The sequence below is a fragment of the Diabrotica undecimpunctata genome, chromosome 3 (assembly GCF_040954645.1).
Source record: "Diabrotica undecimpunctata isolate CICGRU chromosome 3, icDiaUnde3, whole genome shotgun sequence".
Classification (NCBI taxonomy): domain Eukaryota; kingdom Metazoa; phylum Arthropoda; class Insecta; order Coleoptera; family Chrysomelidae; genus Diabrotica; species Diabrotica undecimpunctata.
Genome location: NC_092805.1, coordinates 137,592,358 through 137,617,138, shown reverse-complemented (window position 1 = coordinate 137,617,138; position 24,781 = coordinate 137,592,358). Strand labels below are relative to the sequence as shown.

The window sequence follows — 24,781 nt, the reverse complement described above, 5'->3', positions numbered from 1 at the left end:
AAGAAGTCATCTATGCCGTCAAAAACTCACAAGAGGGTAAAGCTACCGGATCATATGTTATGCCCATCGAATTATTAAAACTCATTGATGAAGATGTTATTGATGTAATGGTCGAACTCTTTAATCTAATGTATCAGACTACCACAATCCCTAGACAATGGCTGCAATCGATCCTTGTGGCAATACCCAACAAGTCAAGTGCAATATCCTGCTCAAATCACAGATCAATAGCTTTAATGAATCACACACATTTTTGAAAATAATACACAGCAGAATTGTTAAATATCTTGAATATGAAATTCGTGACACACAATTTGACTTTCGAAATGGTACGGGCAGAAGAGATGCTTTGTTTAGCTTGAATGTGCTGGTCCAGAGAGGCATGGATATGAATCAGGACATAAACTTATATTTTGTAGATTTCGAAAAGGCATTTGATAAGGTTCAACATAAAAAGTTTGTAGATATTGTCAAAGCCAAAAATAAGCAAGAACAAAAATACTGACAGTCGTAATATGACAATTATATTTAATCTATATTGGAATCAAACTGCCACGGTAAGAGTTGCCAAGATCTGGACAACCAGAACACCCGAAATAACAAAATACAGAGAGGTGTCCACCAGGGTTGCGTGCTGTCACAAATACTCTTCAATGTCTACAGTGAAGTGGTATTTAAAGAAGCGCTCTCAGATTTAATAGAAGGTATATCTACCAATGGAGAAGTTTTGAATAACTTCCGTTTTGCAGACGATACAGTAATAATGACGGATAATAACAATGATTTACGACCGTACTGATACCTTCGTCAGAAGATGGAAATTGGACAGAAGAAGAAATGAAGAAAGCACATACAAGATTACAAGCAACTAAATGAACGAATAATGGAAAATAGTATGAACATATTTGGACATCCAACAAAATTGTTGGAATATATGCAATGAATGACAATGCGACCACATGAGAAAAGGAAGATTTTTTCAACGCACTAAAAGATGTATTAGATAAGGTATAGCAAACATGCAGAATGTGCCAATAACCACCTATTAGTACATAGAAAAAAAACATCAGTAGTAAACTTAATAAACGAAGTAAAAATATACAGATAACTACATTAAAGGAGTGGGCAATGTAGTAAAGAAACTCATTGCAGGAGAATAGACCGGAATGTATCTTACAAGACCCTGTGATAATAACGGAGAAAGCTGAAATCAGAGACGAAGATATAAATAAAGCACTAAAGAAAGAAAAAAACAACAAAGCATTAGGACCAGGGAACATAAAAATGGAACTGCTGAAATATGGAGGCACAAGGATCGTATCGTTTATATGAGTGTTGTTCAATAAAATTGAAGCAGGAAAAGAGATTCCCAATGAGTGGAGTCTATCATGCATGTCCTTCATTTTCGAAAAAGGTAACAAAAGATCACCAAATAACAATAAAGGAATCAATGTAATGTCTTCAATAGCAATAATCTTTTCCACTGTTATAATGAAAAATAGAATAGCACATGGACAAATTATGGTGAAGTACAAGCCGGATTCCGAAAAGCCAGATCATGTTTAGATAATATATTCATAATGAGACAAGTGATAGAAAAGAATAAAGAGAAAAATATTGAAAAACATATGACGTTTATCGACTTAGGTCTGTCTGTGTGACTGTCGTTTTACGACTCTGTAGTTTGTGCATTGTTTAACTCCTTTTTTTGTGTAAACTGGTACTAATATACTGTTTCTTCATTCCAACTTGTTCCAGCTTGTGTTAAAGCTGTCCTCAGTTACCCAGGAATATTGTTTGGCCCAAGCGTTTTACCATTCTTTTTTTTTTTTACTTTTTTTAGTAAAGTACGTAAGCGACTTCATCATTTGTTATGGTGGTAACCATTTCTGTTCCTGTCGTCTCCGTTAGCTCAACTAATTTTATGCCAAAATCTTGATTTAATAAACTGTCAAAGTACTTTTTCCCTCGGGTTTTGACTAATAACTTTTTCACTTTCGTGGACTAATATTTTATTATTTTTGACCGATTTTGTTAATCTGAATAAAATCGTTTGCTTTATTTACTTGTTGCTAGTTTAATTTAACACGAAAGTATTTGATTGATACATGAACGTTCAATGTGTTGTGTACTCATACATAATTATGCAAAACAATCTTAATTTACTCAACGTTCATGGTTTGTTTAGTTACTAGCAGCAGCAATGTGATATTAGATTACTTACACGTTTGTTTAATACTTGGAACACGTTCAGATTTACACAATACACATTACCATACTTTTGTGTGCTTATATCATTCAATCTTTGATATTATGGAAATTAACAATTTTATTTATTTTGATTTCACGCCAGATAATGGCTACTATACTGATAATACTTTATACTGTAGGTTTTTACTATATTTTTCTGTGATTAAGAGTGCCGAAAAGTTGGTGAGTGCGAGATTTAAATTAGAAAAACTTGAGAAATATAAAGAATAGCTGAAAAATATAAACGGCACTAAAAAATGCACACAGTTACTACTCACAGGGGAAAGTGGGGTTAAATGGAAAAGCTAAACTTTGAAATTAAATAAATTTTCGAAATATAAATAAATTAAGTCAGCAAATTGTTTGGTATGCGTGGGTTTGTTTTGTCAGGCATTGTCGTTTTTTTCCACTTTTCCCCGCATGGTTGGGTGAAGTAATGTGAGATTATAGCTAGAATATACAAAAAGTCTTTATAATGGCAATGTAATTCAGAAAAATAACACAAAAAGTACCTTTTCTAATATTGGTTACAAATGATAATTTAAAAATAATTAACACAATATGAAAATTTAATTAATCCATGGCGAAGTGAAAAAAAAATAATGAGAACTCCTACAATTTCACTTTTTAAAATATCAATGTCGTCAGGTATATCTGAAGGCACAAATGAGTCCTGGTGGTTTTGTAGTTTCTCAGGTAAGTTTTATCGTATGCTTCTTCCTCGTAAATGTTCTCTAAACACCGACCTTGAATTTTTCCAACAAATTTCATTACTGTTTTCTGTCTTATCTCTGTTAAAGTTACCACGATATGCGATATGACTTCATCATCTAGTGTTCTAGTGTAATAAGTTCTTTTGAATCAGAATCCTGGCATATATTCGTGGACTCTTTGAAGAGCTTTCAGATTCCGTCGTTGTTTTTCGGGACTTCCTTATTTTTTTAGCTTTACTTTTAAAATTTTCTTGGCTTAAATATCGTTTAACATTTTAAACGTCTTTTGGATTTGGTTTTTCGAAACTCAGCTATAGGTATAACAAATACGAAGAATATGTTATAATAACAGTTTTGCACTGCCTAAGTTTTCCACCCTTTTTTGTCCGTTCTGGTATTGCTTTTGCCAATGGAAGAATATCACTTGGAGATCTTAGTTCTTTTAAAGAAGATCTTTGTGACCTGTCGGAAGTGTTCTTTACACTTCTGCTCGGAGTTGTACGATCGTTTTCATTATTGTTTCCTACTGAAGTTTCAATATCATGTTCAACTGTTTCTTTAGTTACCTGATTGTTTGAATCACGAGAAGCCGAAGGTTTATAACTCATTGTCTTAGGTTGAACAGAAGTTATTGCTGTAAAATTATCTGAGGTTTTTGAAAAATATTTTCTCGTTCTGTATATGTGGCGGTGTAAAATCTATGTCTGAAAATTTGGTATTATCGTATGGGACAGTATCTGCTGACTTAAAACCATTTTCTGCATTTTAGAGTGTGGCTGACCTGGCATAAACTTGACCAAATATTTGGCTTACATCTGCCAGTTTCTAACCTTTTGAGTATAATAATTTCTTAGAGTATATATGAAACTTACGTCAAGTGGCTGAAGCTTATGATTTTGCTCATTATTTCTCTCTACATCCATCCAGATTTTTGAAAAGTCACAATACTTCCTGGAGGCAAATTTATTTTGTAAATAGGATTTTTCCTATTACGAGGAATAATAAGCAGAGGTGGAACAGAGTGACCTGTGGCACTAACACAAATTCCTGCTGTAATTAAAGTGCCTCTCTCACCAGATGTCAAATTTCCCACTTGCTTTTTACCCTTTATCGGATATAATTTTTGTTGTCTTATTTGGGACAGTAGTTAAATCGGTCTCATCATAGTTGTATGTTCTACTCGCAGAAAAGGCATATTTATCTTGAAGTTCAGCCAATAAATCAAACAATGTGTCGACAGAAACTTTATTAAAGCCAGAAGCCCTGACTGCTGATGTGGTTTCTGGTGTTCTCCATATTATTTGGAATGCCTTTTGAAAAATAGGTACAACGAATCTTTACCAGCTAAACAGTTTCTTTTATAAAAGTTGTTTGGAATTTTGTTAATTTCTGCATACTGGAATGCTAAACGTCTTTGTTCTAAATAAGAAAGACGAAAAGATAACTTATCCATACGAATAAAGTGGCCAACTTCATGCTTTTTCCTGTTCCTAACTGTATACAGTTTGAAATCGGCCCAGCTTCTTCCTTGACGCTTCTTCCTCATTTTTTTCTAGATTTGATCCCTCGATTTAACATAGCAACAGTAATTTCGTATTACATAGCAGCGTGATTTTGGCTAAGGATGCCCGTTCGCACAGATCTGATTGCAGATTTCATTGACTCCACAGACTTGGGTCGTTTTTCGTCTATAATTTCGCATTTTACACCTGGAACGACAGATATTCTTTTTTAATAGTGGTAATCAAGTATAATTACATGTGGACAAAGTGAAACAATATTTCACTTTGCCCCATCTATAACACTTGTCCAGTAAAAATTTTTAACCCTAACCTAACAATCTATATTTTCTATAAAATATAGTTAAGTCTGATTGTTTTTGTGTGTTGCTTTCAAAAATATGTTTAGTAAATAAGATTAAGCTTAAGAAGAATTGGCAAGTATCATGAGCACATACTACTTCTAAACATTGATTGGATTCTGGATTGTAAACACTGATGGCACCGTTCGCGGAAGAATTTGAAAACGTGGTATTTCGCTTTACCCCACTATATCACGTTACCCTTCCCTCCCCTACATATAAATTTAAAAATTCTCTCTATTTTTTAGTGGTATAAGATATTAACCAGGATCACTGAGTCGAAAAGAATATTAATGTTTAACACAGTTCTAAAACAAACAACTGTCACAGCCAATCTACTTAACAGCTTGTAACGTATCCTTAGCTATTTTATTGATATTGATTTTCTCTTAAATACGTTCACTTACATTAGGCGAAAACGAAAAGTTTTGAAATTTTAAGGCGAGCTGCAATTTTCCCAAGTGTATACTTAGTTTAAAAGATAAAATAGTAAAAAGTTTTATAACGTAGAGCCAGTAGTTGGCAACAATATCGAAAACTAGATTTTTGTTATAGTTTTACAAGAGGAAGTTTTATTAATCTTTTTATATATCAGCTATATGCATGAGACCAAAAATTTATATAAAAATTGTGGCGACAAGGAATTTTTAAAGGTTTTGTATTTGTTTTTAGTATTTTTGTTAGTAAAAGTAAGCACTTTTTTTAGAATCTGAGCAAGAAATCAGTAACAAAACTTTCAATAATGTTAAATCTAAAGAGAGTCAACTAGACAATGTACACAAAATTGCTACATGGTTGTCAAACGTTTATTTTCACCAGATGATTAGATTGAAGAGAATATGAAGATCAGTATTAACAGCGCAAGCGAATTCCAATGGAAAGACACAGGAGCAATTAGTACTGGCGGAAAAACCGTTTACTACTCATGTAAGCATAGTACGAATTGGAACTACAGACCTGGTTGGAATCCTAAAAAACAAGTTTAAGTGTCTTCGTGCAGAATTTTGTCTAATTTTCAAAAAATTCATATCTATTTAACTGCTTGGAAAAATAAACATAAACATCATACAATCCTACATTCCTACGGCAGACATGTCAGAAGAAAAACTAAAGCGATTTTATTACCAACTGGATATGGATGAAGTATTAAAACGAAATGTGCGTGTACCGACGGATTCTTCGTATATCCTGGACCGAACAGGTCACCAACATAGAGGTACTACAAAGAATTGGAAAGGAGAAAGAAATCGTGAGCACAATCAAACAAAAAAAGCTTGAATATCTAGACCACATATTGAGACACGATAAGTACCATCTACTACAATTGATTGTCCAGGGAAAAATAGACAGTAAGCGAGGGCCAAGCAGGAGAAGACACTCCAAAATCTGCGGAAGTGGTTCGGGCTCACATCGGTCGAAATATTCAGAAGCGCCGCAAACGAGATCAGAATTACCTTGTTGATAGCAAACGTTCGCAACTGACAGGGCACTTGAAGAAGAAATTAAAACGACTAAAAATCATGAAATTAATATCAAAGTTTTAGAAGATTTTAACACGAAAGTTGACGAAGGAATTGTAGAGCATATATTCAGACAATATGGTCTTGGCGGTTGAAACGACAGATGGAAGAGATTAATACACTACTACAGTATAATATATATATATATATATATATATATATATATATATATATATATATATATATATATATATATATATATATATATATATATATATATTAATGTGATATTAAAAGTCTGAGGTGCGCCAAGCAATTAATTAGCTAATTAATTAATTAATTAAATTTATTTAAATGATGCAATTATGACTCTATCACACTATTTAATTTTCTTATCTCAGGGTTTTACTTGTGCTTCGATATCTATGCTTTACATATTATAGGTAAGGTCCAAAGAATACCGGAATAATAAAAAAATATATGATACAACATTATATATTGAAATAAAATTCACACTCAAATATCTTCAATAAAAAATATCTCATATAATGATTATCAAAATTTTGTTCTACGTACGTGAACCTTTAAAAATTAATGGTATATACAATATAAATTAAATTTTCAAATCAAAATTGTTGTTCTTAATCTCCTGATCAAAATATTCCTATCTTTTCTAAAGCAATTGTTAAAAAATGTGTTGTTAATAAAGAAAAACTGACGAATGGTAAAACTATCTCTCTGATGATGAGTTGTCCAAATCCTTGTTCGTTGTAGCCTACACTATTTACCCCAAACACCCCTACACCCCCTCGGCGGGGTTAACAACTTAGTTAGACCTCTTGTCGCAACACCTACAGTTATGAACGTTGAAAATATCAATACCGCCCGGCCGTCGTCAAAGACGTCGAAGCACAAAAGAAACAAAAGTGCGTTTCTTTTGTGCTGTTAATAATTTATGATTTATGCCAATCGATTTTTTTTTTCTTATTTACAATTATTTATATTTCTGACAAACATTACATTCTTTTCCAGAAATTACGGGTAGGATTCACAGAAGTTTAGATACTGTGTTAATATGGTATCGGGCATGGTGTCAAGAAGACCAATCACGAAGATCGTCGGACACAGTACAGCGCCGAAGAACAACAGGGCGTCAAGTAACATAAGGTTGATTGTTATATGAGACAGCTTCTTTACTACCAGGGCTATTGCAAACCAATGACTTGCAATTTATTGTTGAATTCGTACCCCTGAACATCGACGTCATAGTCTTAAATGGTGTAGAGAACGATTGGATTGAGACCAGAAATGGAATGGGGTTGTCTTTAGTGAAGAATCTCGATTCTGTTTTGGGATGCCCTTATTGATGGACGTCCCTCATGACTTTTTACATAATTAATATTAAAATCAAAATTTAGGTCGACAAAATGTTTACGTTTTTTTAGCGTATTTGATGATTTTGTTCAAAATTCTCTTTTATGATTCAGAAGTATTTTATCATAAATAAATGTCAGAAATTAATATGTAAATTGTGAATTATACCACATATATTTACCCGACTAATAAACAAATATTTTTGTCCATAAAACCTACTCGTCTCTTAAAGATTTTATGACTCAGGTTCTTCCCTCTTAATTTAAATACCACTTAACTCAATTGCCAAATTCTTATATTGTTTGTGCCAGCAGAGTTCATTATGTTATCGTAAAATATTCCCGTGTTTTTTTTTGTTTATTCACTGGATACATTCCAACACTTCCTTGTTTCTATTTTATCCTACTCCTTAAACAAGAGTGTGGGTGTGTACATTTTTTATATTGGCATGTTTATTTCAGTTTTTACTGGTCAAATACTCAGTTTCAATCTAATATCGTTTAAAGCAAATATACCGGCTGTGGCATAACATATTTATGTAAATTTTCTTGAAAAATATTTAATAAATTATATTAATATAATATTTATTGTTCATTCCATATGTTCTCATGATCGGAAAATTATAATGAGAGTATGTTTTAAAATTTGTTTTATGATTTCGTCATTTATTAAGCGATATATATATATATATATATATATATATATATATATATATATATATATATATATATATATATTGTTATGCTATGTAAAATTGAAAATAATATTGGTTTGCTCTTAATATATTTCAAATTATAAAATATAATAATTCAAAATATTTCAACTGATAAACTATGAAAGATATTTCAAAGAAAAGAAAGTCCATTATCTTTGGATTACCTGTAGTAAACAAAATTTAAGATATGCATAAATTATTTTCTTTGTAAAATATATTTGAGTGAACGTAGTGAATTGAACAATACGACAGGGTTTTCCAAATGGACTTGTACAGTGAATAAAGACAATAGGGTAGAATTTAGAAATTATATTTCTCCGTTAGTTCTTAAGAATTTGTAGAAACCGATTAGCATGTTAATAGTTTATAGGAAAGTTATAATTGTAGTTAAAATTGTTGTTTGTTATCTAAATGGGGATAAATATGACGAACTTTGATCGGCAAAGAGTGAAAAAAAGTGGGAGAGATGGAGGAATGAGAGTTTAGCTAGATTTTAGAGGGAAAAAATATTATCAGTTGTTTTTTCAATTGTGCAAGGCGAACAGTCGTAGTTATTTGGCGGTTCCCAAGTGATAGTAAGCATTAGAAGTGAATGTTTGTGAGTTTTCGTGGACTAATCCTGACGGAAGCTGATCCAGTAAAATATTGTAAGTCATACTTTTCTACTTATATATTCCAAGAGTCACTGTTCAGGCCGGAACGAGAGATTCAGTTTATCGAGAGGAGAAGAGGTTAGCGTTTTTTTTTTGAACGATACGTGCATCTGAAGGAGATCATTGAAGACGAGAGGCTCGCAATAATTTGTTGTAAGATTACTGATTACCTAGGGAACTGCTAAGAATAGATAGTGTAGGCTACAAGGAACAAGGATTTGGACAACTCATCATCAGAGAGATAGTTTTTTTTTTTCATTCGTCAGTTTTTCTTTATCAATAAAGTTTTTTTTTAATTGCTTTAGAAAAGATAGAAATATTTATCAGGAGATATAGAACAACAATTTTGATTTGAAATTTTAATTTATATAGTGTATAACATTAAATTTTGAAGGTTCACGTACGTAGAACAAAATTTAGATAATCCTTATATCAGATATTTTTTGTTTAAGATATTTGAGGGTGAATTTTATTTCAATATATAATTTTGTATCATATATGACTATTATTCCGATATTCTTTAGATCTTACCTATCATATGTAAAGCATAGATATTGAAACACGAATATAACCCTGAGATAAGAGAATTAAATAGTGTGATAAAATCATAATTGCATCATTTAAATAAGTTTAACTAATTAATTAATTAGCTAATTATTTGCTTGGCGCACCTCTCACTTTTAATATCACATTAATATATATATATATATATATATATATATATATATATATATATATATATATATAAACAACAAATTGCAATCGTCAGAGACGCCGAACCAGAGAGAAAATGCCGCTGAACCTTTAAAAATCATACGAACAAGCTGAAGTTTGCCGAGAATATTAATTTTCGGACCCCATAAAAGATGCAAAAAAGTTAACCCCCCCTCGCAAGGGGGTAAAAATGCAAAAAAATTAATTTACCAAGAACCTGTACATCGTAAAAAATTGTTTCAAATGAAAAATATAGCTGAGGTAATTTTAAACAAAAATGTTTTATAAGCATTTTTTGTCTACAATAAACCGTTCTCTTAGAAACAACGCTTGGAGCTACCGTCGATTTTGCATGTCAGTTAAGCGCGCGAAATCAATGTTCAATAAAATTTGTATCAGCTGGACGGCAAAAATTCGATATCTTTTGATTTAATTGACCTATCGACAAAAATCAAGTTGCGTTTTAAAGGTAAAGAGTTTAGCTTTCGTATGCAGTTTCCGTATTTTTTCCGCAAATATATTCAGATTTTATACAGATGTTAAATAAATAAATTTTTTTATTTATGTGATTTTTGTCGTTTGTTATGATTCTCACGAGATCAATACAATCTATCCATTTTATTGAATAACTACTATGAAGTTTCTATTACTAGAGCCTAATCTTTAAAACCTATAACATGGAATTTTTTTTGAGTTTTGGCAACAAATGTGAGGCATTTGAAATATGCTTAAAAAACGCTGGATTTAAACTTTCACACAACAAACGATCTAAAACATTTAAAACTTTTTTTTCAAATCACTCTAATTCGGTTTTCAAAAAAACAAAACTTTTGCAATAAACTACACCCAACACCGTCTTCTTAAATGCATTTCCCTGACATGTGATCGTTTGTAGTGTAAAACATTAAATTATGCGTTTTTTATTCATATTTCAAATGCCTCGTATTTCTTACCACAACTCAAAATTGTAATTTCATGTCATAGGTTTTAAATATTGATCTCTAGACCTGGAAATTTTACTACAACTAGTCAATGAAAGTGATCAATTTTATTAAGCTCACGAAAATCGTAAAAAATGGCAAAAATCGCGCCACGTTAATTTATTTAACACCTTTGGCCTCTTTGCCTTTAAAACGCATCTTTATTTTTGTCGATAGGATATTTGGATCAAAAGATATCGAATTTTTACCGTCGAGCTATTACAAAATTTTATTGAACATTGATTTCGCGCGCTTAACTGACATGCAAAATCGACGGTCGCTTCAAACGTTGTTTCTAAGAGAACGGTCCATTTCACACAAAAAAGCTTATAAACTTTTTGGTTTAAAATAATCTCAACTACATTTTTTTATTTTTAGGGGGAAGCCCGGGAGTAAAAGTGGTAAACTTTTTTGCATCTTTCTGGGGACCCAAAATTAATATTCTCTGCAAAACTCAGCTTGTTCATATGATTTTTAGGGGTCAACTCTCTGACGACTGGACTATTAATATTACTTTATTTTGCATTTTCACATATATTGGCTTGAATCTTATGTTACAGACTGTACTTCTTGCCTACAAAATATTTGTCTTATAATTGCCTTATAAACGTGTTGTATCATAACCACTGACGGCCCTTTTTAGGTAAAAAGGGGTTCCAGAAATAAGAAAGAATCACAGATGTGATTGTGTTCTTAAGTTGATAGACGAATGCGCGGCTGTGTGCGGTACTCGGTACACTATCTCTTCGTCTCAAAAATGCAGTGAAAAGTGCATCAGTTTTTGCTATATTTTCGCGCCACTAAAACACCAGTATAAATAATAAGCAATGTGGTAAAGCAAACTCTTTAATTAGTGATAGTTGTTTGGTAAATATTCTCTATAACTCTAGTTATTAAACGTGTAGTATCGATCGATTACGCTTTATTTTTCTCCAGGTACAACCCGATAAAACCAAACACATAAGGAATTATCGCTGTGAAGTCTGCTTACATATATCGAATAAATATCTTTAACAGACCATGGTCCTTAAATATTTGGTACTGAACCCTCTGAGGAAGGCAATTTAATAAGCCCTCCCTTAACAACTGGTGATTACGTCAAAGTTCCATCAGTGATAATGGAGTTTTTTTAATCAAAAGTTGGTAATAAAAGAAAGGATACCAGCTACTTCATCCTTTTATTGAAGATGCTTCGTATATGAATTCATATACATTATAAGTTTATCTAAAATTAGTTAAATGAGCAATAATCCATACTCCGTAGATATAAAAATTGCATATGGTTTACCTTTCAAAATATATACAGCTAAATTAGATAGGCGTGAAGAAATAGCTTAACTTATGAACCATACAGATTAAAAATCGTTCAGTTTCATAAAAGGGCGAAATACGTGTAAGCGAATAGTGGAGGCACTATACTGAAATCAAATCTTAACTAAATTTTCTGTATATTTTTTGACATTGAGTATCCAAATCCAAACAATTTCTATAATTCGTTTTGTAGAGAACGGTATATTACAAAGCAACAATCATGAAAGCATGTCTTCTTTCTTTAAGGATCCGTCCTTTTCATAGTTCGACATAACATGTTTCGTCTTTAGAGATAACCGTTAAGTTTCGGTATAACCGTAGACAGACTCAAAGATAGAAAGGTTAATAAGCAAATTTCTCACTTAATAGAATGATAAAACTACGTATCGCAAAATCTACTTACACCAAAATGTGTCTCTAAACTACGTAGATACCGTAGAAAGATTTGAATATCTCTCTATCTTCCCGAACAAACTTCTGTAATTTGTCAGGGATTGCCAGAACCGAAAATAATATGTTATTACGCGATAAGTATTGCTTTTGGTATTTTTAATAAAATATTTAAAAATTCCTGTCAAGTAAGATCAATTGGCTACTCCTTATTTTGTACAATAATAAAATATACAAAGTATGTACCAGCGTAAAGATTTATCTGATGTTTTATATTTTTATACCCATTTTAGTATAAAAAATGTAAAATGAAATAATAGGAAGTTTTTCGCATTTAATAATCTTATTTGTATATACCTAAATTAATGCTACATTCATCATTCGAATTTTTATGAGACCTGAAGGACTTTCTCCATTTGCCGGGATAGGCTCGACGAATGATTTAGAGTTTTATCGGCGTTTTTTAATGTATGGCTCTCTTCAGTTCGGTATGTAAGAAAAAATCCACCTGCTCGTGATTTATCTTTACAGACAGGAAAAAAGGGGGCAGAAAACGGAGAGAAATTATTATTGCTTCAAGGTTAAACATTAACTTGTAAAATATTCGATATACCAAACCTCCTCACTACATGTTTATAATTTAAGACAGGATATATATATATATATATATATATATATATATATATATATATATATATATATATATATATATATATCGGCAAACTGTTGTGAAAGAATTATAGAGGAATCTCTTTACTTTGTTCGGGATACAAAATACTCACAAACATCATTAATCGAAGACCCCAACCTCTCACGGAAAAAATCATCGGGGAATATCAAGCAGGGTTTAGGCAAAATAGATCTACCATTGACCAACTATTTACAGTTAAACAAATGCTACCCATGGGCATATGACATAGACGTTTACAATCTCTTTGTAGATTTTAAACAAGCCTATGATTCAATAGTAGAACAATTCTACCTAATATATTGGAAAAATTTGGCATACCATCAAAATTAATACGACTAGTGCAAATGACAATGACAGAAACAGAAGCACAGGTATGTATTCAGAGACAGATCACTGATGCGTTTACGATAACGCAAGGACTGAAACAAGGCGACGGACTGGCCCCAACGCTCTTTAATCTTGTTCTTGTATATGTAATTAGACGGTTGACGGTGAGCGGAAATAACATACTTACAAACAAATCTACCCAATTAGCAGCACACGCAGATGATATAAACATAATGAGCAGAACAGTAAATGCAGCTGAAGAAACCTACGTTGAGTTGAAACAGAAGCAGCAGGGCTAGCAATAAATGCAAATAAAACAAAACTACTCATACAAACCAGATCATATAGACTGGCGCAACACTTTATTGACGATATAGAACATGTGAATAGATTCACATACCTAGGAATGGATCTGGTCGCAAGCAAAACTCCGGGTCTATAAAACAATAATCAGGCCCATAGTAAGTTTTGGTTGTGAAACATGGGTGGTGACACAGAAATCTGCCAATGCATTAGATGTATTTGAAAAAAAAAATATGACGTAGGATACTGGGCCCAGTAATTAAAAACAACAACTGGCGAATTAGGTATAATAGAGAAATATACGAGCAATATAGCGAACCAACTCTAGCACAATACACTAAACTGCAGAGATTACGGTGGGCAGGACACCTGGTCCGCATGCTTGAGAATAGAATCTCCAGAAAATTACTAAATGCAAGAATGCAGGGAAAAAAACCTGTTGGAAGACCTAAAAAGAGATAAGAAGGCGAATTCGATGAGGATTCCAGGAACTGCCAGGGAACGCGTTTATGGAAAAGAACAGCGGTAATTCGAAATGATTGGAGAAGCCTGTTGAAGGAGGCCAATGCCCGATTTGGGCTGTAGTGCCATTGGATGGATGGATATATATATATATATATATATATATATATATATATATATATATATATATATATATATATATATATATATATATATATATATATATATCGGAAATTTAAAAAGTTGTAACGTCCAAGTCGTAGTACGACAGGGTCGTTAAGTTAAACCACATTGCTGGAAAGGAACGAGGAGAGGAAACATCCGAATATCTTTAAGCATCTTCAAAAGAAAACGACCATCATTTTACCTATTAGAATGGTGCCCTTCTTAACGACCCTGGCGTACTACGACTTGGACGTTACAAAGTGGCGCCCAACATGACCTATTTATTCCTTCTCACACTTCAATTGGTCAAAATGCAGGAAATGGGAATTTCACTTTTCTAATTTTTTGCAGATTTTTATTATCGCTAACGGTTGTTAGTGCACAAATATGTATATTTTAAAATTCCGATTTACCTCATTAGTCATCAAATCCATTCTGTTTTTTTTTGTTTTATAATAGTAATGAGTTACATTAAAATACTTGTCTTTTCATTTCATCAAGTCACTTATCTACATTAACAACTATCACTATTTTTTTAATTTTTTTATTCAGAGAAATAAATAATTAAAATAAATTAAATTTATAAATTGTTTATATTTTATTATCCCATGAAACAGAACCGAAAAATCACTTGAAAAATCGAAAAATTACTGGGCGCTATTTTTATCTGGAATATCTGAGGGAAGTCGATAGAAAGGCCGTATTATCTGCTGGTTATAGAAACTTTTACTGCGTCATGACATTTAAGCAAAAAAAGGGACTTTTTTCATTTATTTCAATATTGTTGAAAAAACTACTACGCATTCTAGATAATAACGTTCAACAGACGACTTTCTTAAAAATACTTTCCCTTTAAAGTGAGATTTTCTAAATTAAAAAATGTTTATAAACAAAAAAGTTATTGCAAATTTAACCCGAAAGTAAGCATTTTTCAATTGTTTATAATTTTTAAAATAAACCATAAGAACATTTAAATCATTTTTCATAATGTGGGTTTTTATGTAGTTGCTACATTTGCGAAAGATGGGCACAATCGGTTTTTAATTAATTATATGTATTTTGAGAGAATAAAGGTCATTTTCAAATGGCTGTACACTGTACATGTGCTTTGTCAATACTTAAAATATTTTTTTTTGGTCTCCAGTTTTCATGTTTTTTAAAAACTATAATAATTTTTAATTGTTTACATATAGTTAATTGATGCAGAATGAAGTACCATTACCATTATATTTGCAATATCCCTAACTTAATATATATATATATATATATATATATATATATATATATATATATATATATGTATATTGTTGTTTCATTTTATCAATCAAAGATAGAATAAAAATTTTATTTTGTTATAGAACGCGGGCACATAAATTTGCACCGCCCTGTACATCGATTTGTAAATATTTGTTATAAGTTAGTTTTAAGCAGTGGGTTTATCCATAATGAGTTTTACCCTGAAGGACTGAAAAACATTAGTAAATACTTAAATGTGAATAGACAATTGTTTCTCGGTATTTGTACATGTTATATTTTAAAAGCCTTTGGTTTTGTTTCGCTGGAAAGGCCAAAGCCACCAGGTAGTTATTGTATTTAGAAAGTATAAGATAAAACCGTTATCATTTTCAAAGAAAGTTGTTTAGAAGCGATGCTTGGGTTTTTCTGATGTAAAATAATAGGAGGGATATAGGAATTTTCTGATTGGTTGCGAGTTTGGAATGGGGATGAAAGAGAGTGAATGTTTTGAAAGTTTGGAGTAGAAAAGACTATTATGTGATGGTCATCCTAAAGAAGCAGTTGAAGTTTTGTGTAGTTAGTTAAGAACAAGTACCAGTGGTGTTAATAAAAAAATACTTGGCAGGTGAGGCGAATTAGAGGTGGGCTACTCCAGAATGTTCTAGTACATAGTGACTTTTTTATATAAGCATACCTTCTAGGTGTGAAATTTAGTGGATAAGATATTACCGAAGTGTAAACTTATAAATAAATATATTTACATAACTTCGAACCGCTCGTTTTATTTAAAAACGCTACAGTATCTACAAAACAATGTTATTTCAACGCCTCTGTATTTTCAATCTAATTAGATATCTTGCCGTTGTCCATAAATTTTAATAGATTACTTCTTTTATTCTTATCTTGCCATGAGCGACATATAGATCCATTTTGAAAGATCCAACTGGACTGTTCCATCAGTCCTTGCCTTGGATTGTCTTTTAGCAATTTAAAAGCAATGTCTTTCAGTACAATACTGAGTGGCATACGACGACCAGTAAACAGTTCCTTTTCCTTCAATTAAATCCATAAAGAGGCCAACGTCATATGTTCTTATGAAATAAAAAATAATTTTGATTTCATGTTAAAAAAATCTGTTTAACTTAAACACTTTATGAAAAGTATTCTTACTTCGTTCATACACACTGTACAGGCCTAGTACGTTTTTAAGGTGGTGATGTTACAGGTGTATTAATTTCTACGGCCTGAGAGATAGAATTCACAGAAATATGTAAATTTAAATCTGCAGCTATACGCTTAAACCATAATGTATATTTTAAGCATCTATATAAACATATAAATATACATAACATACTTCCCCAACACCAATCAATGGTAGAATGGGCCGGTATTATCACTTACCTGTTCAAAATAATTAATCAAAGAAGCTACCATCTCCTTACAACGACTATTTAACTTCTTACGTGACATTTTGGAATTAAATAACACTAATTTTGTTCTAAAAAGAACAGTTTAATTAATAGTAAATAATAAAAATAAATCTGAATTGTCAACACTGCAACTGTCAAATAGTTGTCACCAATCTATGCCAAAATATCACATTCGTTCAATCGCAGTTAAAGTGTGATCCAGACAAGTGTGCTTCAATTAAATGAAACAATTTATGGTGTATTCTTTAAGTTTACGTTAATAGAAATCTTTAAATAATAATTTTAAGCGTGTATAATAAAATATGTCTAGTGGCTGTAATTCCTGTGTACTTGCCAAAAAAATTCGAAGAAGGAACAGACCTACAACTTAAATATTTTGTGTTGGTATCATGTCAGTTACTATGAAGCGAATGACGTGTATCGGAATTTATACTGTACCAACTATAGTCATAATAAGCAACTAATGCTATTCATTTTTTGTCCCATTGAAGAATATGTGGTGTGTACCTGTTAATGGTGAGTTGTGAGAGAATCTTTTAATATTACAGAGAATATCGAATAGAATATTGATCCGAATTCGTACTGAACAAATACCATGAGACGAGTAAACAAATAATCATTATGTACGTGTTTATAACACTCATGATTGCGTGATAGCAAACTTGCAAACTATATATGGAACTTTTATTCATAATATTTAAAATCTTATATAGCGTGTAGGCATATTAATCAGTATTCCTATATTCTCGTATATTTCCTAAATTGGATATATTGGTGCAGTTTATTGGATCGTCTCAACTTTTATGGTAGAAACAGTGTGGGATGTACTGGTATAAAATGTAGCAATTTGAATAAAGGGTATCTGTAAATATAGACTTTCAAGTGTGGTTGATTACATTTTACATAAAACTAAACTAAAACGCATAAACTTAATTTCCAATCAAATAATAATTGAATGGGTCCCTCCAGTAACGTTCCAAGCGCCAGTTTAAAAAAATTTCAGGAAGTGAAAAAAAAACATTTTTAGCGATAAAAAATAAGTTAATACCTTAAAATATTATAGCAATGTTATTGTAAAACATCAATAGTAAAACCTTTAAGTTACACAAAGTAGTAATAAAGTTATAAGCAAAATAGTAAATTTTTAATTGCAACAATGTTCTAAGCGACTGTCGCTTAGAACAAGCAAAATAGTAAATTGTTAATTGCAACAACGTTCTAAGCGACTGTCGCTTAGAACGTTGTTGTAACTTTTTGCGGGAGTAATGCCGGTTGAAACGTTATTGCATGAAATAATCAACACGTTCACATGTTAAAAAGTAACTTTATTTTACAGACAAAATCCTAAAACCAATTTTAAAAAAACTTATAGAAGTAGCATACATATTTAAAAAATTAATTAGGATCAAAAAATTATTTATAAATTATAAAATAAAATAATGCTTGAGTTTTTGAACTAAACGATAATGCCACTATACGGAAAAATATACACATTTTTATACAAAATAATACCTGTCAAAGTTATGAAAATAATACAATTTAAAAAGTTAAAGTAAAACAAAATATCAATACAAAAACAGCTTGCTTTTAAATATTTTAGTTTAGTCTAGTCCTAGTCATAAACAGATATATTTTCATAAAATTCCCTGAACTCCTCAGGCACATATGGCATCATTGGCATGAGATCCTTCTTTTTCTCTTTTTTTATTGGAAGTTGTCCTTCATAAAGTCTGCGAAATTTTGCGACTTTTACTGGAGGGAGATTGACGTTCCTCCTTCCTGCTGCTTTCTTTGCAAGGCATTGAGTATGCCATGGCTGAAGGATATAGTAGGAGATTCTGGCTTGCAATGAAGTTGGATCATCATGTGTCAGTTTGAACCACACAAAATGAGTTATTGGAAAGTTTGCTGTTCTCAGAGAATTTTCAATAATGCTAAAATCTTTAAAGTTTTCAGTAGACATTAAATAGACAGAAAACTTTTTTGGAGCAGCTGTAATTACTTCTACCCACTGGAAAGGAACATAAACCATTGCAGATTTCTTATGACGCTCAATCAGGGCAAAGTCCCTATCACAGGGTAAAAAGCTGTGTCCTGTTATTAAGAATTTCTGTTCCATAGTAGTGAAAAATTTATTTACAACAAAATGTTGCATAAGAGCTACCGTTTTCCAGTTATTATTTTGCCCTGTACAACGATCTGACCATATGATTAAGTTACGGGTCATGTTATCTTGTAAGGGCAAAATGATGGGTGACATATGCAAGGATGCATGAAGCAATTTCTTGAGAGCCTCGTTTTTCTTTAGTTTCGTCCCAAAGAAACATCATTGCTTTGTTGTTGCCTTGATCATGGACACATAGGTTGTAGAACGATAGCTGTTTTTGGTAAAAGACATCTCCATGATTTATAGTTGGGCAATACAGCACCTGTTGTAAGTCAACACAAAGTACAATGGTGTCTTTGTTAAGTTCACCTGTCTTTTTATCATTTGCTAGAGTCCTGTATGCACCGTCAGCTCTGGCATGATGCAATTGACTCTCTATCTCTATTTGATTAAACAAAGCATTGTTAGCTGTTGTTGTTGACTTCATTTTTATGAAAAAAGAGTCACATTGTTTACAAAAGTATCTGTGCGCGGGACACCAAATCTTAAATTAGATTTTGCTTTAAACATGTTCCGATAGTAGTGTAAATTAAACTCTTGTACCAGGGTATTTTTCCTTAAAAAAGTTCCACATTTTATATACACTTAAATCAGGTGACAAACACTGTTTGCTACTTTGATGTCTAGAATAATGATTCTCTTGTAAAGAACATGAAGCTACATGGCTCATAACAAGATCCCTATTTTCATCGGAAATGCGGTTTGGTCGATTACGATGGGTCCCACGACCATCATTCAGTGGTTTCCTGAACTTAACTTTTTCTACCAACATCTGAACTCTACGAGGAGTAATTTGAAAAATGTGACATAGAGTTTTTCTACAAATTCTAAGTGAAGAACCATTAGTTTTAATGTAATATTCTACACTACACTGTCTCTTAGAAACATCTTCACTCACCCCTCGCCGCTTCACTTCACCAATCTTAATGCAAACCTCATTTAGATACGATGACTGGCCGTTGTAGTCGAGTTTGTAAAATTGCTGGATCAAAACTACTTTGTCTTCATCCTGAATGTCCCCACAATGGTTTTGGTAGCTGCAGACTCTATCCTAAAACCCAAACAAATTATGACACATTGGTCCCAAAAAAGGTTATTTATTGGTTAAAATTGAAAATGCCTATAACGGTTTCAGTGTTTTGACTTGAGTTGTAAAGCTTAATTTAAATAACGCTGTTTTAAAAGCGAAAACTGAAAACTTAAAAAATGCACAATATTATGAAACATGGCGCTTATAACGTTACTGCACTCACCTCATGTGGAGGAAGTTTTCTAGGCTTAGTCTTCCTCTTCTCAGTTAAATAAGGTTCCCCGGCATTTCTAAAAACTTTACGCACATTTCTAGACCAGTGAGCGATGTTAAGTTTCCTGCTTTTACTTCGGTTTAACCGATTTATATCAGATGGTGTTAAACTGACACACGGCGATGTAGACATCTTTGGGCGCTTGGAACGTTACTGCGCGACAAGGTACGAAAAGTGGCGGGCAACGCTAGTCACAGTGCTGAGAACCTCTATGATAACAACATGAAAACCCCTTTGCCATGTCTGGGATATCGTATAGAACGTTACTGGCGGAAGCCATTCAATTATCGTCTAATTCTTGAGGAGGCTAGGACCTCAGCAGAATTGTAAAGCCAGAATGTTGCTGATTAATAATTGTCGTCATTCTGGTATAGTTGTTATGAATTATGAATGAGAGAGTTAAACTATTATAAGAGATTGTCTTATTTCCAAGTAACAAAATAAAATATTCCGTTTAATTTGTATTTTGGGAACGATTTTAGAGGTGAAAATCGGAGAGTTAATTATAACTAACATATTTTGTATTAAAATTTTGTTTATTCTCATTAAATAAATTAGATAATAGCTCATTTAGAAGCAAAGTTTATTTTATTATTACAATATTTTTTTTATTTTCCAGATTGGATTAGTCAATCTGCTCTCCATAGCTAGAGGTCAAGTCAGGATAGGAAGATGTCCTAGTTTGTGTTACATTGATACAGTACAGTGGGATAGGCTAGGAGTTAAGTTTCCAGTAATGACATACCACGTTTCTGATACAAATGCATGCGGAAGGTGTCCCTCACGTTGTACAGGTAAGTTTAATTTGATTAATTTCTCTAGAATTATTATGCTCTAAGATTTTTAAACACAAATTTCTTTTTTTTTCTTCTAATTTTTAATAGTATGAAAATGTAAAATTTGTCATCATCACGGGATATTTACTATAAAAGGAAATTAAGTCGTGAACATTTCCATGCCTTTTTTAAATTTAGAATTAACGCAAATCTATGTCGATAAACTATAATCTACTTTAAGCCCATTTCTATCGGATATTTTTGTGGATCATCTAAAAACAACGATTTGAAAACATCTCGTATTCAAACAGTTTTTTTTGTTTATTGTTGGAGATACTTGGACGATGTACTGGTATGCATTACAGGAACTAACAGGCTACTTGACCAATTCTTATCGTATATTAATTCACTCTATAGTCATATTGGATTTACAATACAAACAAAATAGAATAATCCATAAATTTTCTAGATTTATAAATTATTATTAGAGTTAAAAACAAACATGAGTTCTCCGCATTTCAGAAATCTACCTATACTGACACAAGTATACACAATTCATTATCTCATCCTACACAACACAAATTAGCAGCCTACCATAGAATATTACATAGATTAATAGAAATTCCCATGTCAAAAATCAACTTCGAAACAGAATCATTAAGCAAATACCAGTAAACAATAGGTACAAATGAACAAGCAATAAATGAGCTGAAAGCAGAAGCTAAAATTAGTATTTCCACCTACAGAGAAAAAACCCAGTACCTTCTGCTTGACTAAATATCCAGGCAAGATATCAACACAAATAGCTAAACAAAAAAAAATTTAAGGAATAACTCCAGCTCTCAGAAGAAACAACAAATTAATTTGATCCCTGTTACCTTCAAATGATAATGGTTGAGGAATTTTAAACTCCATATTGGTCTAATTCTAACAACTGCTTCTTTTGGTTTTAATTTGGAAGCAGCAGGTTTCATTGACCACAAGACTGCGCCATGTGATAATATTTAATATCGATTGTTGTATCACTTTATTAATTGTTTTTATAATAATGATCTGTTCAAATTACTTAACCTATATCTATCACCTGAGACATCGCGCCCTGTCTTTTGTTATCGTATTGCAAACCAACATCACTTACAGTGATGTAAGTGATCTACGATCATAGGACTTTACATTCATATGAACAATATACTTTTACATCAAGCAGGAGGTGATTAGCTTTACACTTTAATCGAACATGGCATCGGCAAACTGATTCATACGGTACGTGGGAGAATGCATTGAAACGTGCCATCCATGCGGATTATAGAGTAGTTTATATATAAATCATTTTATAACCTTAACGACCCAAATGAATTATTATCAAAACAAGCTCTAAGATGTCCTTCTGGAATACAATGTTGTTATTATCAGAAAATAAAAGCTTTTATTTTATTGTGTGATTCTAAAAATAAATTCGGAAGCAGTATAAAACGACAGTTTAAATTACAGCTTGGAAGTTTTTTGTGTCTATTAACAATATTCCTTGACCACTTTTTAATGAACGAAAAGTAAACAGACAATTTAAACTGTTTTGCGAATAAAACAACTTTTTTCGCTTGTTTGTCATCATTTCTTATTTTCCATCCAATGAATACGTTTATTTTGACGACAAAAGTGTACTTGGATTAAATTTCAATTATCTCATCTTTCGCGCTATGTATATAGGCGAGCGGTTACCCCTATAAGCAGAGCATCAACCGACTAAAATTCTTTTTGCATTTCTAATGCACCAAACCTTTTTTATTCGATTCTATATATTGTTCCAAGATGAAATGTATTTTTTTTTTTAATTTTTACAAGTGGGCCGGCAATTGTTATTAACAAATAACTTATACAAAAAAGCAATTTCACCGAATTGTTTCGGAATCAATTTTTTTAGGTGTATCTCATCAAAATAAACACTTTTTCTCTCTTGATAATTTTTTGAAAAATGCTTCCTTTTCGAGTTATTTGCATTTTTTTGTTGAAAAAATGCCTTAATTAGTGATTTTTGGGATTTTTTTTCTAAAAAACTACTAAATGAATTGCAATTTTACAAATAGCTTTATAATCTTTAAACCGTCGAGTACAAGTTAGAATATTTTGACAAAGATAAATGGTTTCTATCTGGCTAAAAACGTGGACCCAAATATTTCGAATATGCCTTTCGAGAGTATCCCGCTAAGCGTGTACAGCGGTTGAGGTGCTGTAGGCGCTAAAAAAAAATGCATCTAATGAAAAATTACCACCTTCGAAACCAGCATTATTACAACATTACTTAAGAGCAAAGTGGCAAATAAATGAATGGATTCAAGCAAAAAACAATATTATTTCATCTCTTGATCCATTAACCCATGGTTGGACAATGGAAAATAATTGTTTCGATTTTAATTATTTTGAAGGCGAAACTAGTTTAGATATGTTACAAAAGTATTTCTGCTCATGTACCGGAAAATGTTCTATGAAAAATTGTAATTGTATTTCCTATAATTTAGAATGCTGCGCAGTATGTGCATGTACACCAGAGAATTGTAAAAATGTTAAAGACGACTGTATTGAAGACAATGAAATCAGCTTATTAGATGGAAATCCTGTTGCTGTTGACGAAAATTTTCAAATTATTGACAATGAAAACGCTGTATAATTAATATTATATTTTAATTTTATTATATTTTTCAATGAAAATTAATTATATATTGCTTAATGTATTTCACTGTAATAAAACATTCAATAATATAGTCACCACGTATATTAAAAGAAAAATTACATTATTATAGCATTGGAAAAAATTTATTTTAATTGTTTTAATTATAATATGTCTATATAAAAATAATTAGAAATATCTTTTTTTTTTAATAAATTGTACGTAATATTTGTATTGAATTAATTTTTTAAATTTAAACAAATATTTCTACGCGCCGCACGCCTGTATCGCCGCAACCGCTGTACACACTTAGCGGTAGACTGCTCGAAAGGCATATTCGAAATATTTGGGTTTACGTTTTTAGCAGGATAGAAAAAAATTATCCTTGTCAAAATATTCTAACTTGTACTCGACGGTTTAAAGATTATAAAGCTATTTGTAGAATTGCAATTCATTTAGTACTTTTTTAGAAAAAAATCCCAAAAATCACTAATTAAGGCATTTTTCAACAAAAAAAATGCAAATAACTCGAAAAGGAAGCATTTTTCGAAAAATTATCAAGATAGAAAAAGTGTTTATTTTGATGAGATACACCTAAAAAAATTGATTCCAAAGCAATTCGGTGAAATCGCTTTTTTGTATAAGTTATTTGTTAATAACAATTGCTGGCCCACTTGTAAAAATTAAAAAAAAAATACATTCCATCTTGGAAAAATATATAGAATCGAATAAAAAAGGTTTGGTGCATTAGAAATGCAATAAGAATTTTAGTCGGTATATTCTGTTTCTAAGCGTATTTTGAGGGGTAAACCGCTCGCCTAATATTGTTAAGTG

The 24,781-nt window shown here is 31.6% G+C and overlaps 1 protein-coding gene across 1 annotated transcript in view; it reads left to right on the top strand.

Annotated features, from left to right (window-relative positions):
• LOC140437473 (insulin receptor-like) overlaps window positions 1–24,781 on the top strand; it is a 468,993-nt gene that overhangs the window by 292,699 nt on the left and 151,513 nt on the right. Inside the window, exon 2 of the mRNA XM_072527022.1 lies at window positions 21,126–21,300. Within this exon, the coding sequence (XP_072383123.1) occupies window positions 21,126–21,300 (175 nt within the window). The remainder of the gene's footprint in view (window positions 1–21,125; window positions 21,301–24,781) is intronic.